The 17,255-nt window shown below is 39.6% G+C and overlaps 2 protein-coding genes across 12 annotated transcripts in view; both read right to left on the bottom strand.

Annotated features, from left to right (window-relative positions):
* Positions 1-607: 607 nt before the first annotated feature.
* On the bottom strand, positions 608-9,116 carry smpd2b (sphingomyelin phosphodiesterase 2b). Its single transcript, XM_085274975.1, has 11 exons — positions 8,883-9,116; positions 6,496-6,609; positions 6,307-6,403; positions 5,092-5,168; positions 4,554-4,647; positions 3,859-3,948; positions 3,685-3,767; positions 3,400-3,532; positions 2,845-2,949; positions 2,584-2,761; positions 608-2,109 (listed from the first exon to the last, which is right to left on the bottom strand). Exons 2-11 carry the CDS (start codon positions 6,543-6,545, stop codon positions 1,685-1,687), a joined length of 1,332 nt encoding a protein of 443 aa, XP_085131101.1. The 5' UTR covers positions 6,546-6,609; positions 8,883-9,116; the 3' UTR covers positions 608-1,684.
* A 5,972-nt stretch (positions 9,117-15,088) lies between these two features.
* Positions 15,089-17,255, bottom strand: part of tead3b (TEA domain family member 3 b) — a 36,783-nt gene continuing 34,616 nt past the window's right edge. For all 11 annotated transcript variants that reach the window (XM_085274982.1, XM_085274978.1, XM_085274979.1 and 8 more), the window contains one exon: positions 15,089-17,232. In XM_085274982.1, the coding sequence (XP_085131108.1) occupies positions 17,119-17,232 (114 nt within the window). In that variant the 3' untranslated portion in view covers positions 15,089-17,118. The remainder of the gene's footprint in view (positions 17,233-17,255) is intronic.

Here is a 17,255-nt window from a genome sequence, read left to right on the forward strand (position 1 = left end):
CAAACGCCAGGCTATCACTTTGTTGGAGCGAAAATTTCAAACCAGTTCTGATGAGTTGTATACCTATATCATTTATGGAAGGTTATTAATTAGATTTTGGAAAGTGCAACAGAATAACTTCCAAACATACAGTTTTAATCAAAGTTGCACAGGTGTACAACACCTTACATGTCAGCGCGTCTTAAACATTTGCCATATTTGTGTTTCGAGTTTGAAACTTCTACCTTGTGTGCAGTTAATGTATTATTCATATTTGCAGGGGGGGGGGGGAGAGCATTTGAATGCACCACACCCATGTCTGAGCTTGTCTTCTGTGCATGCTAAAGGTGTGAGCTGGCATCTAATCTATCATGTTAGGTTGTCAGCTTCTTATGTTCTCACTGGCTTTGTTTTCACAGCCGTTGTCTGATATATTTATTATTGTGAAGGCTGTTTTTTTTTTTAAATCAATGACATACTTAGAGAAAGACCTGTTCTGATACTGTACTGTACTTTGACTGCTCTCTAGTGGTGAATATGTGAATCTCAGGGAATACAAACTACAGTTTGAAATGTCAGACGCCATCTCCTGACGACTTGACAGGTCTACATAGAGCCACAGCAGTTCATAAGCATGTGCATAAAGTCTTTATTATTGCTTTCATGATCATGCCCATCACAGTTTCCAGTTGGAATGAACATCAAGTATCTGAAATTCTATAAATCATAATGAACTTAAGAACTGTGAAGTGCTTCTTCTTCACTGAGGTGAAAGTAAACGTTCAAACTCTTGAGTTACAACATGGTATTTTAGCAATGTAACATATTAAGCAATCTCCTAGCAAAACTATAGGGAAGTGGTTCACCAGGTTAATCAACAAAGTGCACTGCACACTAACTGATGTATTCTGGTTTTATTTTCTACGGTATATTGTGCTTTGTAAAAATGTGACCAAAAGAGGTCAAGGTCAAGAGCAGAACATTTTCAGTATTTTCAATCTATACTTGAACATATGAGAGGAGTGTAGATTGTCTTTAAGATTAAGACACTATAAACAGAGAGCATGACAAATGATACATGCATACAGACTTGGTTCCTTTATCTACAGTACAAAGGATCCTGACGAGTGCTGTTGTAGAGGAAAAATATTACTGACTGAAACGTAAACCTCCTACATGTGGAGTGTCTGTGTCTTCTATTGCAATGGAAACCACAGAGCTACTTTCTTCATGTATTTAACACATTAAAGACCCGGTCAAACTCAACCTGGAACCATAATCTCTGTGCAGTTGATTATTAAACTCAAAAAAGGGAAGCATTAAATTAAAAACAGAAAAAAATGGTCCCGGTGAATCTACTGGTGGGTGGAATGCAAATCGGACCTGAGGCTAAAAAACACAAATGGTCAGACTTAATGACCTTCAGCATAACAGCACAGAAGCATTACAGTACATTTGTATATTCTAGGTACATCAAGTGAAATCTAGGTGTAATAAAAGCCTACAGATCTCTATATAAAAGTATATAATGTCAATGCATGTGCCCTGCACTACTTTCAGAGAAGCATTTCAATTATGATTGATTCTGCAATATGAATATAAATCTCCAAAACTAAAATATTCAGGGGAGCAAAGCTCCTCACATGTTCACTATAAAAGTGACTTCAAAGTCGCCTTTACCACTTTGACATTCTTGGCCTCTGCATTACTCCTCTGGCTCAAAGGCACCGGGCTCCTGAACCTCTGGGGGCCTTCCTGAGGGATTATGAAGTTGAGCTAGACAAAAGCCCTTAAGCTTCTCTTGCAGACTACCTATACCCAGCCTCATCTGGTCTTCAGCCCCCTGAAGTGATTTCAGCTCCATTGTGTAAAAGATGTACAACATGGAGGTGGTCAGCAGAATGGCAAAGCACAGCACAGCCAGCAGGTAGAAGGAGGTACGAGGGAAAGGCTGTTCTGCTCCCAGAGCTAAGTAGGGCACCGCGGCGATGACCAGCTCCAGGAACAGCAGAGCCAGCCCCATCACTCCAGTGCGTGCTGCTGTGTAGCGCATCCTCTCAGCACAGTGCAAGCCCACTTTGACTTCAGTGCGGGCCTCAGTCACAATGTCAACCAGTTCAGCCAGTTTCCCTAAGTCCATGAAAGAGAGACAAGAGAAAGAGTGGAGCCTTTATACCAGTACAAAGCTGGAGAGCAAAGCACTGCAGAAAGTGTTGAAGAGTCAAGCTCTATACTGGACAGGATTATTGTTACAACAGAACATTAAATATTCACTGTGCTCCATGTTATTTAACCCACTGTTCCTGGCACAATTTAACCATGGATGAAATTACAACATGTGGCCTGGAATAGTCCTTTTGGAAGAGCAGCCAGAAAACAAAACAAAACACCAGCATATACTTAAAGCTGGCAATACAGCCTGGCTACAGAGCTTCACTAGGGCTGTTATTTCTTTTTCTTTCTTGTCTGACAGATTAAAATTGCTCTGATAGGTAAAAGTGGAGGAATCAAAATGGATTTTCCATTGAATAATTTATACCAAAGTAATTGGACAATCAATCACCTTTACACGAAACAACCTGCTGGCATGGAGTGTGCAGATACCTGTAGTAGAGTCCTTATTCTTCAATTTTCTGTCACTTCCTGTTTCAGCCGGAGTGTGCGGCTCCAGCCTCAGTTCAGCAGTGAGAGCTTCATGGTCGGAGTATGGGAAAGGATGGTTGGGAACGGAGCCTTTGGTAGTGGACATGGAATCACAATGGACGTCGGCTTTTGAAGAACCCTGGGAATAACAAGAGGGCAATCATGCTTTAGCAGTTACATGGCTTTATAAAAATCATCAGATGACATGCTGCTTTCACTCACCTTAAATAGTATGTAGTCGATTCGAATCCCCTTCTCAAAAGGTACAAGCTCCTTTTTACTAATAAAAGGGTTGTCTGCTATAAGAGTCATACCATTCTCACATCCCTGCAAGAAAAAAAAAAAAAAAAAAAAAAAACTTGCTTAAATTCAATTTACATAAAACCAAAGTGTAACAGAAAGCTGCTTCTACTTTTACAACCCTGGCATTTCTTGAATAATACCATTTTACTTTGCAGCTCAGACCTTAAGATATGAGACCACAATGACACAGTAGCAAAGCTACTTTTGAGCCAATCTGTTGTGTGCAGCTCTAAGAACCACAATGAATAGCCAAGACTTTATGGTCCAACTTCCTATTGCATCAAAATAAATGTGTTAGAGCCTGCATAACTGCATGCATGGCAACTCTATGACTGCCACTGTGCCTCGTATTTCAACTTGAAGTGATGTAAATTTAAATGCACTAAAATCTGCAAGGATCTACATAAATAAAAACAGGTACTTGATTTCATTACTGCACTCACTGTTTGAATACAGATTAATACTTCTACATACATCAAATTTAGCTGTTTCTAAATAAGAGTCTTGCAGTCCAGTGTAAGCCCTCAGTAGTCTGTTCCCAAGGTCCTGAGGGTGCATGTTGAGGTCACCACCAACAATGACCACATCTGCACCAGCAGAGGTGTGGCTAAGAAGCACAGGAAAAAAAACAAACAAACAAACAAACAAACATGTTAGTCATTGTATTCTACAAACTAGATAAATGTTACTTGTAATATTACTTCAAACATTTTAGTAAATATGTAAACAAATATAAAGAAACAAGCAAAGGCACACTACCGAATGAACTGCTGCAGCTCCCAGGCCTGAACCACTCTGTGAGGTAGATAAGAGTCCTTCTCTCGGGAGTACTCTGCATGCAGCTAAAATCAGTACACAAGGACAACAGCACATTGATCAATAATAGAAAATCATGTACAGTTAGGGCTGAAAACTGCTGTTATGAAACCTTACATGAGTGACATAGACATTTGCAGTCAGGCTGCCGAGGTTTAGGATAGCCATGCCAACAGCTTTACCACCAAACCAGTCTCCATGGTGAGCCTAATTAACAAGGAAAATTACAACTGCGAATAAACAGTGAAAACGAAGGGTGATATGAGGAGTACAGATAATTTTGCATGAAGCCAATGCAGGGGAAAAAAAGTTGACACTAATACTGTCGTGCTATTAGGGTTTTGCCAAAAAATTGAATTCTTTGTTACATATACTTAACTACAATCCTAAAAAAAACCCAGCTATTTTTAGTTTGGTATTTACCTAAAATTTGTTGCTCCTGGTTCTGCCGCATGTTTTATTTATTTATTAAAGTTGTGCATTCTCACATAGAGTAATAGCAAAAGAAAAACAACTAAAATTACTGCTAAAAAAAAACTATTTTTGAAGTATGTGAATACAGTAATTAAAATGAGCTACTCCCCTAATGTCTACTCAAAAAGTCTGTTCACAAATTTATACATCAATGACAATTTCACAATATATTTAATACAGTTAAAGCCTTTTAGCATAAACAAGTAATTTTACTATTGTTGACGCAGTGTTTTACTTTGGTGAATTTTAAAGGTGCAACTCTTACAGAAGATTTTTTATTTGTTGATAAACACGAGTACAAGATACTGTTTTCTCCATCTCCAGCTCTCCAGACTTACCATGTAAGGATAACCATTCAGTGAGTAGCGATAAAGAAATGTGTCGCGGATTCTGTGTTTGGAGAAAATGGCCAGTCCACTGCCTATGACGCCACTGCAAAAGAAACATGTGACAAAAAGTTATAAATAATGACTCATATACTTGGTTTCCATGTAGTTCGACAGTAGCTTAGTCTAAGTACAAAGCGGTAGTATCTGCAACAGATGTGAGAACTTATCTATTAGAGTTGACATTTTTGTGAGCTACAGAGGGGATTAGAAAGGTAGAACCTTAGCTTAATCACGGTCTTGTTCTTTGGTATGGAGGTCAAGGAAGAATTAAGGAGAAAAAGTTAACCCTCGATAGTTTCAGTGAACCACACACACACACACACACACACACACACACACACACACACACTTTACAGAGATAAAGACATTATGGCCTTTTGAAGATATGACCAATCACGACCTTTAGTCTCAGACTGAGATGTTCAAGGTTAAAAATTAGGGAAACTATTTCACAGTGAGCTTTTGTGTGAGACGGCAGAAACATTACCTTCTGAAGTAATGAGAGTGAGGGTGACAAGAAGCAAGTTTCTTTTTCAAGAAGAGATAGTCTTTCTCACTCCACACCTGTAAAAACATTTGCATGTCACTCAGAAAGTTGAATACCACACATTATTACGAGTATTTACCCATGTCTAATTTTAATTTATAACTTATGGTCAAATTACTTTCATTGCACTGCAGCCTACAATTTGTTAGGGACTGTTTGTAATTTTAAATCAGTCCAGATGAGACTGAAGTGTAGACTTTAACCATGGCAAGTTGAGGCATGTTCCCTTTTTGATTCACAACAAATGAAGCAGGAATTGAGTCCAAGCATTGAAATTTAAATCTTGTATGTTTTCATTGGCCTCTTGTATGTTGTTAATGCAAGTGAAGGAGGGTGAAACCAAAACAAACCAATGGGTGGGACAGCAAAACATACAGGTGTAGCAAAATCAACAATATGATATCATTTTAAAAAGAAAGAATACACTGGCCAGCTCAGCAGTACCAAAACAAGTCTTGAGGAGGCAGAGGTATCATTATCAAGGTCATGAATAGAAACTAGCTGTACAACGAGCTATTGTTGATTACACAAGATTAGAGAAAGACCAGATTAGACTTTGTCAGAAAATGTCTACAGGAGCCGGCATAATTCTGGAAAAGATTCTTTGGACAGATGAACCCAAGAGTAACTTGTGCCATGATGACTGGAAGTCAAAAGTATGGAGAAGGAAAGGAACAGCTCATGATCCAAAACATAGAATATCTTCTGTCAAACAAGGTGGAGGCAATGCTGTGGCATTTATGGCTGCCAGTGTTTGATAACGTGACTGCTAAAAGAATTAGCACTCTGAATTCTAAGGTTTATAGGGTTGTATTCTGCTCAGATTCAGACAAAAGCTGTTAAACTGATCACAAATGATGCTGCAAAAGCAAACAAGAGTTTCTGAGGCAAAGAAATGAGATATTCTTCAACAGCCCAGTCAGTCCGAGGCGGTGCCTCTGAAAATGGGAGACTATGTATAAAAATAGGTGTAATTCCTGTACATCAATCACATATTGAATATTTTATTTAAAATCCACTGTGGCGGTGTACAGATGAGAAATTTTTTTAAAAAAAACATGTAGTTTCCCAACACATGTATGGCCTGCAGAGTCTCTGTTTTTATCAGAACAGTGAGTCTGCAATCAACCGTTTTGTAAGCTGGCTTCCACCTACCTCTTGCAGTAACACAATATCATGCTGTTCCTTATACAACATTTCACCAATCATGGCATAGCGCTGTGGACAGTATTTGCTTAGATATCGGATCCCCCTGCAAAAATAAAGCGCATGGAGCATGACTTATTTTTTAATGGGTGTATCACAGCAATGCATTAAGAATCTCCACAAACCACAGCCACTGACCAGCAGTTCAGAGAGAAGACCCGCACTCTGACAGAGTCCATGTTAGACATGTTGGCGTATCAGTGAAGCTTCAAATCAGGAATGTCGGCTCACGTGAGGTGACTAGGATGGATCCTAAAGTGTCACATAAGAACAGTTGTTAGATACTGCCTGAGCTTCACTGCCAATGTAGTTAGCTGAACATCTGGGTGTGCTAATACACCCTATAAATACACAGGCAATAAGGAAAAAAATCTGGATAAGAAGGGGATATGCACATATCCAAATAACACAGAAATAAAGGTTGAAGTGACAAAAATTAAAATTAATAAAAAAAACTGCTTGGTAAGCACAAAATGTGAAAACGCAGCACACTGCAGCCTGACTGGCAGCTGACACGTTCAGCAAAATTGTTACTGACAACAGTGTAAACAGTTTGAACAGTTCATGTGAAATGCTCAACTGGCTGTGTAATATTACATATTGATAAAATGTGCAGATGTGTTTTTGCAGCTGTGTATTATTTATTTTTTTATATTGTAGATACATATTCTTTCTTCCTGCACTATCATCCATCTGTAGGCTAAAGACAAATTTATAATATAGGGCAAAACACATGATTAAAAGCTGACCTAGGCAGAACTTACTATGTCACATGTTAGGCAAATTTTGCAGTTTATTTTCCTTTTTCTTTTTAAAGGAGACAAAGTTGGAGTACAACTTGCCTGCCGATTGCTGACATAGCTAGAGAGAAAAGGGGAAAGCAGCAACGCAGTGAAAGAATCAAAGGGTCAGAAGCATCATTGCTTTAGCCCACACAAAACATGATAGTAGAAGCTTATAAACTGCCTGGCCAAAAAAAAGTCGCCACCTGGATTTAACTAAGCAAATAGGTAAGAGCCTCCAATTGGACAATTACAGCATGGGCGATTAACTTTCAGCTGGCAACAAGTTATTTAACCCCAACTGGTGCAAGGAGTTGCTTCTTATTTCATAAACAACCATGTCGAAAGACATCTCGTGGTCGTGGAAAAGACGTTAGTGTGTTTGAGAAGGGTCAAATCATTTGCATGCATCAAGCAGAGTAAACGTCTAAGAAGATCGCAGAAACTACTAAAATTGGGTTAAGAACTGTCCAATGCATTATTAAAAAGTGGAAGGATAGTGGGAACCTATCATCTTCGAGGAAGAAATGTGGTCGGAAAAAAATCCTGAATGATCGTAATTGGTGATCACTTAAATATCTGGTGAATTCAAATGGAAGAAAAACTATAGTAGAACTCAGGGCTAGGTTTAATAGTGAAAGCAAGATCATTTTCACACGCACTTCAATTTTCTAGGAAACATAAAGATTCTGACTCTGGAGCAATGGAAGAAGGTCATGTGGTCTGATGAGTCCAGATTTACCCTGTTCCGGAGCGAGGGGCGTATCAGGGTAAGAAGAGAGGTAGATGAAGTGATGCACTTATCATGCCTAGTGCCTACTGTACAAGCGTATGGGGGCAGTGCTATGATCTGGGGTTGCTGCAGTTGGTCAGGTCTAGGTTCAGCGAAAGTATATGCTCCACGAATGAGGCCAGCTGAGTACCTTGCTATACTGAATAACCAGGTTATTCCATCAATGGGTTTTTTTCTTCCCTGATGAAGCGGGCATATTCCAGGATTCATCAGGCTCAAATTGTGAAAAAATGGTTCTGGGAGCATGAGACATCATTTTGACAAAAGGATTCGCCACCACAGAATCCTGACCTTAACCCCACTGAGAATTAATGAAAAAAAAAAATGCAACACTGGATGGAAATAAATATTTTGACATTGCAGAAGCTTATCAAAACAATGCCACAGGGTGCCTAATCAAAGCTAAAGGCGGTCCAACGAAATATTAGACTGTGACCTTTTTTTTGGTGGCCAAGCAGTGTAGCATAAATAAAATATACAATGTCCTTGATATTTAAAGACTAGCATTAGAAAAAAGGTTGAACAAGGAAGAGGGCAGGGGGTTCTACACCAACCACAACAGCTTAAGTGTTTCTATTAAAACTCAAATGTGCCCAAATCATTCAAAGTCTGTTTAATGCAGAATCAGTGAAGAAATGCAGGTTGTTCTCAGTGTTATGGCAGGAAAAGCAGATAATATTCCCGGAACACTCAAGAAGATAACATTTTAGATACCTCGGTACTTCCACTGCTACACTAGGAATGCTTCATTAGTGGAAATTTGATACTATGTAGTATAAAAGTCAAAGTGTTAATCGCTGGTAGGTAAGCGTAGTTAACTAGTGAGTGTAAATAACTGCTAGTAAGTTCCAGATATCCGTTTAGCTAGTCTGTAGAAGTGAAGCTGGGTCTAGTTTCCGTTAGCCTGTTGCCGGTTTTTATATTATGATTTATTAATTGGTTTAACTCACCTCGAGTCTGTTGACGTTAGCTGAAGTTAACTGGGCCGTTCATGCAGAGATGCGTCGTAAATTTATACAAAACACTTCCTGCTGCCGTACTAGCTCACTATCACTGTTACCCTAAGTAATAATAATGAAGACAGCACATTGTCTGTCGGTCGGCATCTCACGAAGTGAACAGACTTTAATGGCATTCAACGTTTTACATTGCTGCGTGGGTTTCCTGTCTATGTAAAGTCAGAAGGAAATAAATAATGGTTATGACCTCCGGTTTTATTTTTTACCACAAAATAAAACCAGAACATCAGTATTACTATTTTTAGCGAGAGGAAATATCTCATGTGTATTTAAAATAAAATAATTGCTGGTATAAATGCTTTGTTACACGGATTTCATTTTAAATATCCCAAAAATTACATTTTGTAAAAGTACCTTTATTTTGAAAACCTTGTTTCCGGACTTAGGCTTCCTTGGCCGCGCTCAATTGTGGGACGTGAAGTTCTTTAAGACAAAAACCATGGAATCAGTTGAAAAGGCGCTCAGACTAAATTAAACCAGTAAAATGAATATATTTCAACCATTTAAAAACTGCTACAGCAAAAATGTGTAAGTATTATGACACAAACAAAAAATCTAAGGAGTAAATGCAATGGCACAGCTAGGGGTGTGCTTGTGCAATATGACCAAAATCTCATATCCCGATATAAGAATTCTATCGTCCCGATAACGATATATATCACAAAAATGTAGCATTTTCTCTAAATTCTGTGAATCTCGGGCAGCTTGACTTGCGTGAAGTGTTTCCAGCTGGGCGTCGTGTACCTGGAGTCAAGTGTTTTAACCGATGCATGAAACTATACATTTTTAGACATAAGTTGTAACGGCTGCCGTTTTCTTTGTGAGTAATGAGTATTTATTACACGGCGTGCTGCGGGGAAAAGCCTGTTCTGACGTTTGAGTCTAAGGTTTATTTTTTAGCACCCGGCGGCTCTTTTTTACTTCTCATCCGTAAATAATCTGCTCTTTCACGTGATTCAGTTTATTTTTGAAAAGTCTCAACAGGATTTTGAGCTTTATTGTGAAAGGTTTATGTGGAACATAAACAAGTGGACACGCGATGCTGTTACCGTCGTTGTTGCTAACCACAACGCATAAAAAACGCGCTTGTCCGTCCATAGTGTGGTTATATAAAATATAAAAGAATAAGAGAACTTTAAGAAATTAATATAGCCACTAGAGTGACCATCAAAACGATGAAAAAATATTGCCGTAAAGAGTTTATTTTGCGACACCACGAAACAAACGATAGCGTAAAATGAAACGATAGATGTTTTTATATTGTCATCCGATATATATCGTTATATTGAACAGCCCTAGGCACAGCAATAAGTCAGGTGGTAAATAAGTCAAGTGAAACAGAATCTGGAAAAATGGGTGCGCTAATGCTCTATAAATACTCGGGCAATAAGGACAAAATATGGAGAAAGTAAGGGAAATACACATATCCGAATATCACAGAAATAAAGGTTAAAATGACAAAAATTTAAATAAATAAAAACTGCATGGTAACACAAAATGTGAAAGCCACAGCAGGCAGCACTCTGCAGCCTGACTGGCAGCTGATAGATGCAGCAAAATTGTTACTCACAACAATGTGAACAGTTCATGTGAAATGCTTAATTGCCTGATTAATATTAGATATCAAGTCAAGTCAAAAAGACTTTGTCTATCCCCATGGGGGGACATGCGTATGTGTGTGTGTTCCGTGTTCAGCCGAGAGAAGGTGTCCCTTCACCCAGTTAGACAAAAGTAAACAATCTTCGGTCGACGCGGGTGGCCATGAATGAGGGGGGAGAGAGTCACAACAAACAGTCTTATTATCTAAGGAGAATTTGTGATTCCCGTCAGCTTTTGCCTTGAGCATCCAGCTGGTGCCAGGGGGGCCGCATGAGATGAAGATGGTAGTTGTTTTGGTTAGTCCGAACAAACTGCTTCCAGTTTTACAGTAGGTCTAATGTCCGTCACTGGTCACCAGGTCTCTCAATTCCCGTTGTTCTTCTTCAAGATCTTATCCATATAACAGAGCCATGAGCTTCTTCAAGATCGCATCCATATTGCGTAATAAAAAACACAGTGTGAGTGCTCACAGCACTGCCCATCGTCTATCATGTCAGCCAGCTTTGTGGGATTTTGAACAGCTGTAGCTGCTCCTTGTTCTTCAATAAGCCAGGTCCGAGCCAGCTCCATTCAGCCAGAACTCTGTTATCATAGTTCCGAACTGGTAGATGTCGTTCAATGTCCTCCATCGAGAGTGTTGCCAGACACACGACGCAACCGACCATCGAGTATCTGGCAGCAAACGTCTCCGCAGGACAATTGGGCTCTCCCAAGCCCAGGAGGATGTCAATTCCGTTAAGGGACCAGTTGATCAAATCCATAATTCTTCTTTAGGTTTTTAGAGAACAAGTCTGGGAGACTCTCTTAGGATTAGAGAATAAGCGAGACTATACAAGACATGAGAAGCAGGAAAGATAAGGGAGAGGGGGAAAGTGCGACCGCCTCCTTCAAGAGCCGAGAGAATGATAAAATTTGCAAATCTTTTATTGGAGCTGTGTATTATTTTTTTTCTATGTTGTAGATACACGTTCTTTTTTTTTTTCTGCATTATCATCCATCTGTAGGCAAAAGACAAATTTATATTATAGGGCAAAACACATGGTTAAAAGCTGACCATTGTAGTTAAATCTGTTAACTGTCATAGGCAGCTCCATATTCCATACTGCATTTCGTTGCCCTGTACCTGTGCATGTGCAATGAAAATAAAGTTGAATTCTATTCTATTCTATATTCAATATTCTTTGTCTATTATATTCACTATCGCTACTCTGTACATGTCCAGTCCATCTCAGCCCTTCTTCTTTAACTTCCTCTCCAAATTGTTTAACCTGAACTGTCCCTCTGATGTAATTTTTAATCCTGTCCATTGTGGTCACTTCCAATGGAAATATGAGCTACCTTTCATTCCTCTTCTCTCCAAAGCATGCCTGCATTTCTTCAGGCTCTATTCCACCTGCTCCCACTCGCACTAAAGATCGCAGTGTCATACAATGGCTTGATACTTTCTCAGTATGAAGAAAGATCCATCCATCCATCTTCATCCGCTTTATCCGGGGCCAGCAGCTGAAGCAGAGAAGCCCAGACCTCTTTTTCCCCAGCCACCTCCTCCAGCTTATCCGGGGGAACACCAAGGCGTTCCCAGGCCAGCCGAGAGATATAATCTCTCCAACGTGTCCTGGGTCTTCCCCGGGGCCTCCTCTTGGTGGGACATGCCCGGAACACCTCACCCAGGAGGCATCCTTGTCAGATGCCCGAACCACTTCAGCTGGCTCCTTTCGATGTGGAGGAGCAGCGGCTCTACTCTGAGCCCCTCCCAGATGGCTGGACTTCTCACCCTATCTCTAAGGGAGAGGCCAGCCACCCTTCGGAGGAAGCTCATTTCCGCCGCTTGTATCTGCGATCTCGTTCTTTCGGTCACACAGCTCGTGGCCATAGGTGAGGGTAGGGACGTAGATCGACCGGTAAATTGAGAGCTTCGTTTTTACACTCAGCTCCCTCTTCACCACGACGGACCGGTGCAGCGTCCGCATCACTGCAGCCGCAGCACCAATCCATCTGTTGATCTCCGGCTCCCTTCTCCCATCACTCGCGAACAAGACCCCGAGATACTTAAACTCTTCCACTTGGGGCAGGAACTCTTCCCCGACCTGGAGTGGGCACTCCACCCTTTTCCGGCTGAGAACCATGGCCTCAGATTTCGAGGTGCTGATCCTCAGTCCCGCTACTTCACACTTGGCTGCGAACCGTTCCAGTGCGTGTGTTAAACAATCTGGTTAATAAGTCCACTGCTCTCTCTCGTAGACATCTCCCCCACATAGGTCATCTGGACTAACCATCTCTTTGGCTTCAATTCTCTTCATAGCAGCCTTCACTTCCTCCTTACTTACCCTTAGCAATCCCTGATTTCGTAACTGTCCACCATCTACCATCATCTCTCATTTTCTTCATTTATCAGTTCCTTAAAGTACTCCTTCCATCTTTGCAGCAAACCCTTTTCACTCATTAGCACATTTCCATGTCTATCTTCAATCACCTTGACCTGCTGCACATCATTTTCAGCTAGATCTCTCTGTTTAACCTGTCATTAGTCCTTTTCTCCTTCCTTAGTATCCAGTCTCACATACAACACACTGTAAGCCTTTTCTTTTGTTCTCCAGCTAGCCTTCAGTACTCCTACTGTCTTCATGTCTGACTATATGGAGAGAGGAGAACCTTCCAGATAGACAACCATTTCTACAGCACTCTGCCAATCAGACCTGCATGGTAGAGTGGCCAGACAAAAGCCAAACCTCAATAAAAGGCACATAACAGCTAGTCTTTGCCAAAAGGTACCTACCCGAAGGACTCTCAGACCATGGGAAACAAATGAGACAAAAATTGAACTCTGAATAACAAGCGTCATGCCTGGAGGAAACCAGACACTACTCGTCACCTTGCCAATATCATCCCTACTAGTTATGGATCAAACAATACCGAAGCGCTGTTTTGTGTATCCAGAACAAAGACCTGAAGCCCTGTATTGGTATCGGTGCGTGTATCACGTATCACGAAAAATCACCAATACAGCTGCTGTGTCGTACAGCGATGAGGCACCAAATTATGTTTATTGGAAAGTGAAAATTATGACTCATCTGCATTCACATTGAGAAGAGAGAAGATTGTCTTTAGTGCAGTTTGTGTGTTTCTTTTTGCCACATTTATTATCCAGTGAGAAAAGGAACATTTTCTCCAGACTGAGATCATTTTGATCTCCTAGCACCAAATAAGGTAAATGTTTTTCCCTTTCCTTTTTCTACTTTTGCTCAATTGTCATCAGTTATTTGTGTTCCAGTTTTTTTTCCCCGAAGGACTCATTTAAATTTGTTATTAATTATTTTGACCAATTTAACTTTCTCATGCTTAATAGACATATGTAAACCCTGCCTTCACATACAAGTATACAAGTATACAAGCACTCCCACTATCACAAGCACTTAGATTTTCTAAACTTCTCTTTCTCACTTATAATTCCTTGCAAAAAACCCCCAACAACAGCATTTGATATAGTGTATTAGTCAATCAATCATTTGTTTGCTATAATAAATCAATCAATAATAATTGAAATATAAATACTTTTATCACACTTTTTGCACAGCATTTTATCATGAACTGGTTAAACAGGACCCTTCATCATTCATGTGATGTCTAGATGTCAGAATCAATTAACGTAGTTCAGTCTTTCTTTGTCCAGGTGGTCTGCAATGACTATTTAAATCCTGCAGATGTTGCTATTGAGCGAGACACCAACAGTGTCACACGTGTAGACACAATAAGGGCAATATGCAACACACCCCATGAGGTATCATCTACCCATCACTAACCACTACAGTGAAGCATGGTGGTAGCAGTATCATGCTGTGGTGATGTTTTGGGTGGGAAGAACTGGGAGTTTTGTCAGGCTTGAGGAAAAGACTAATGCAGCAATGTTCAGAAACATCTTTAATGATAACCTACTCCAGAGTGCTCTGGACCTTGGACTGGGGTGAAGGTTCATCTTCCAACAGGACAATGACCCCAAGCACACAGCCAAGATAACAAAGGAGTGGCTTCAGTACTATTCTGTGAATGTCCTTAAGTGGCCTGGCCAGAGCCCAGACTTGAACTCGATTGAGCATCTCTGGAAAGATCTGTTAGTAGCTGTACGTCCCCATACAACCTGATGGAGCTTGAGAAGTTCTGAAAATTAAAAGGGAGAAACTGCCCCAAAATAGGTGTAACTCAAAAAGACTGAAGGCTGCAATTGTTACTTCAACAAAGTTTTGAGCAAAGGTTGTGAATACCTATGTAGATGTTACATTTTTGTATTTTATTTTTAATACATTTGCAAGAATTTCAAGCTAACTTTTGTTAAGGGTATTGTGTGTAAAAGTAAATAATGAATATAATCAATTTTGTAATAAAAATCTAACATGATAAAATGTGGAATAAGTGAAACATTGAATAGTCTATGGAAGGTTAAAAGACTGCAAAAAGCAACAAATTATAACACACATAACCTTATTGGAAGGCGACAGTGCTAACCACTGCACCCACTGTAAAATGAATCACTATAGACAAAACAAATTTACAAACAGGTTTAATGACTTTTCTGGGGGGGAGGGGGATGGCCCCAAAGGCACCATGCGTCATGTATTGTTAGATACATTTGTTGATTACATAGTCCAACTTCTACTCAAAGTATAAAATTGCAATGCACATTGGTAACAAAGACAATAGTAAACCATCTTAAACCAAAAAACAAAGAAGAAAACTGCCCACACCATTCAGAATATGATACATTAGATATCTCATTATTAATTATCAATATCAGCACAATCACACATTTTTTTTTCAGTGAAGCATATGGCAAACACTGAAAGTCAAGACAACTGAATCAAAACAAAATATTAATCTTTATAATGGCAAAAATGTCTGTATAAAAGATAGACTGAGATACCTACTAGAGGAGGAGTGTTATTGTATCTAGCTTGTGAAATATGACATTCAAAGCCAGGTGCAAGTATGCCACCATACAATATTTTAAATTTGAACTTGTCCAGTGAACCTCACAGAGTAGACACTCATCTAGCAGGACCCATGAGTTGGCAGTAAATTCTATCTCTAATATAAGTCCTACAATACTTTTAACATCTCCATCATGGTGGAAAATCATCACCAATACCCCACCCTTCCCTCCTGCTATTTCTTGTTCATCCCTATAAATAACAATCAATGGTCATACTCCACAGCACAGAGACAATAGCTCTCTTTCAAGACAGTTATTCAGATTGATGTAACAATTATTTCATATGTAATGTCAGTAAAAAATGTCTTAAATATCAAAAAGTATTTTAATTAATGAATGCAGCTTCTCCACACATTACAGAGAGGAGTGAAGCCAATGTACCAACTTCACAGCATACAGTCTCTTTTTTAAACAAAAGAAACAGTGGTTAACTTCTCTCTGCTTTAACCATGGTCTCTGTGCTGAGTTTAGCTGATCACAAATATGAAGACCCCCCCACCCCCAAATACTCCTATGTAACACATATTCCTTTAGTATCCACTTACTCACAGTACAGAAACAATTCATTTTATTCAGTAACGCTACATACCTCAAGGCAGAAAATAAGCACTGTGTTGCTGCACTTCTTAATCTTTTAAGTGCAACTGAGCACACGTCTTCAAACAGAGAGAAATAACAGGGCATCTCATAAGTAAGGCAAAGCCCTGGGTTTATGTCAGGAAAGCAAAGGTTCAAGACATCCCTAGTGTCAAAATCAGTTATAGATAGATGCTTGTAAGACCTGATTTTTTTTTTTAAATTGTGTAATAATATATGTATAAAAAAAAAGAACCTTAATAACATGGCGACACAATTAACCTTCTCCCTGTACACTTGGACTGTAAAACCTGGGATGTTGTTTTTGTTTTTTTGTAAAATAGACCTCATCAGAATTAGTTATCCCACTCCTCTGCGTGCCTGAATACAAGAACTGCCCCAAAAGATGTTGATCTGAGGTTTCTTTCCACATTTTTTTTTCAAAATACCTGTATGAATATTTTCTTTTCATTTAAAAACAAGAGGTAGTAAAAATAAGGCAATCCGAAGTGGCAGGCAATCATAATCTTTGGAGAAAAAGGCACTTTGTTTCCTAAACACCTAAACACAACTTGACCCCACTTCCATGGTAATTTTCTCTCTAGTTTTTCAATGCTATTTACACTTCTCTTGTTGCTCAGAGTGTGTTCCCTTGGATACTTTAAGAGTCTTTTCAACCCTAAACACGTTCTCATCCCCTCGATAAAACATTTCAGGCTCCGTCGATTTTTGCAAAAGTGACCCACTTCATCTAAATCATGTTTAAACACATGGAAAATAACTTGTCTGCAATTCTTCAAAATTTCTTTGCGTGCTGGCATGTTGAAATTCGCTCTCTCTTTTTTTTTTTCCTTGGATACTTTTTTAAAGCATGTAATGTGTCCATGTTAGTTCGGTCTAGCATTGCTTTGAATGTTTTCATAATTTCTCCTGGATCGTTGAGCTGGTTAAAGAGAGACTGTGCCACACTTTATTGTGTGGCTTTTCCAAAACCTCCCTGAAGAGCTGTTAGTCTTTAACAAGTCTGTAGACGTGATACTGAGCCCCGTGTTCACTCGTGGAAACCTCAAAAACAAATGCTATACAGAGCAAGGTTTCCTGTGTGTCGCGATTCGTCACCACCTGAGGAGAAGAACAGTCCATTT

This window comes from Mchenga conophoros, linkage group LG5 (assembly GCF_057382185.1).
Source record: "Mchenga conophoros isolate Kocher_MC1m ecotype Shallow Benthic linkage group LG5, M_conophoros_male_GT1.1, whole genome shotgun sequence".
NCBI classification, from domain to species: Eukaryota; Metazoa; Chordata; class Actinopteri; order Cichliformes; family Cichlidae; genus Mchenga; species Mchenga conophoros.

Excerpts from the sequence above, each read along its gene's own strand:
- smpd2b (XM_085274975.1), bottom strand. The coding sequence starts at position 6,545 with ATGTCTAACATGGACTCTGTCAGAGTGCGGGTCTTCTCTCTGAACTGC. Across the intron at positions 3,949-4,553 it reads TGAATGGTTATCCTTACATG|GCTCACCATGGAGACTGGTT; the intron begins GTAAGTCTGGAG and ends CTTGTTAATTAG. Across the intron at positions 2,762-2,844 it reads TCGACTACATACTATTTAAG|GGTTCTTCAAAAGCCGACGT; the intron begins GTGAGTGAAAGC and ends TGTTATTCCCAG.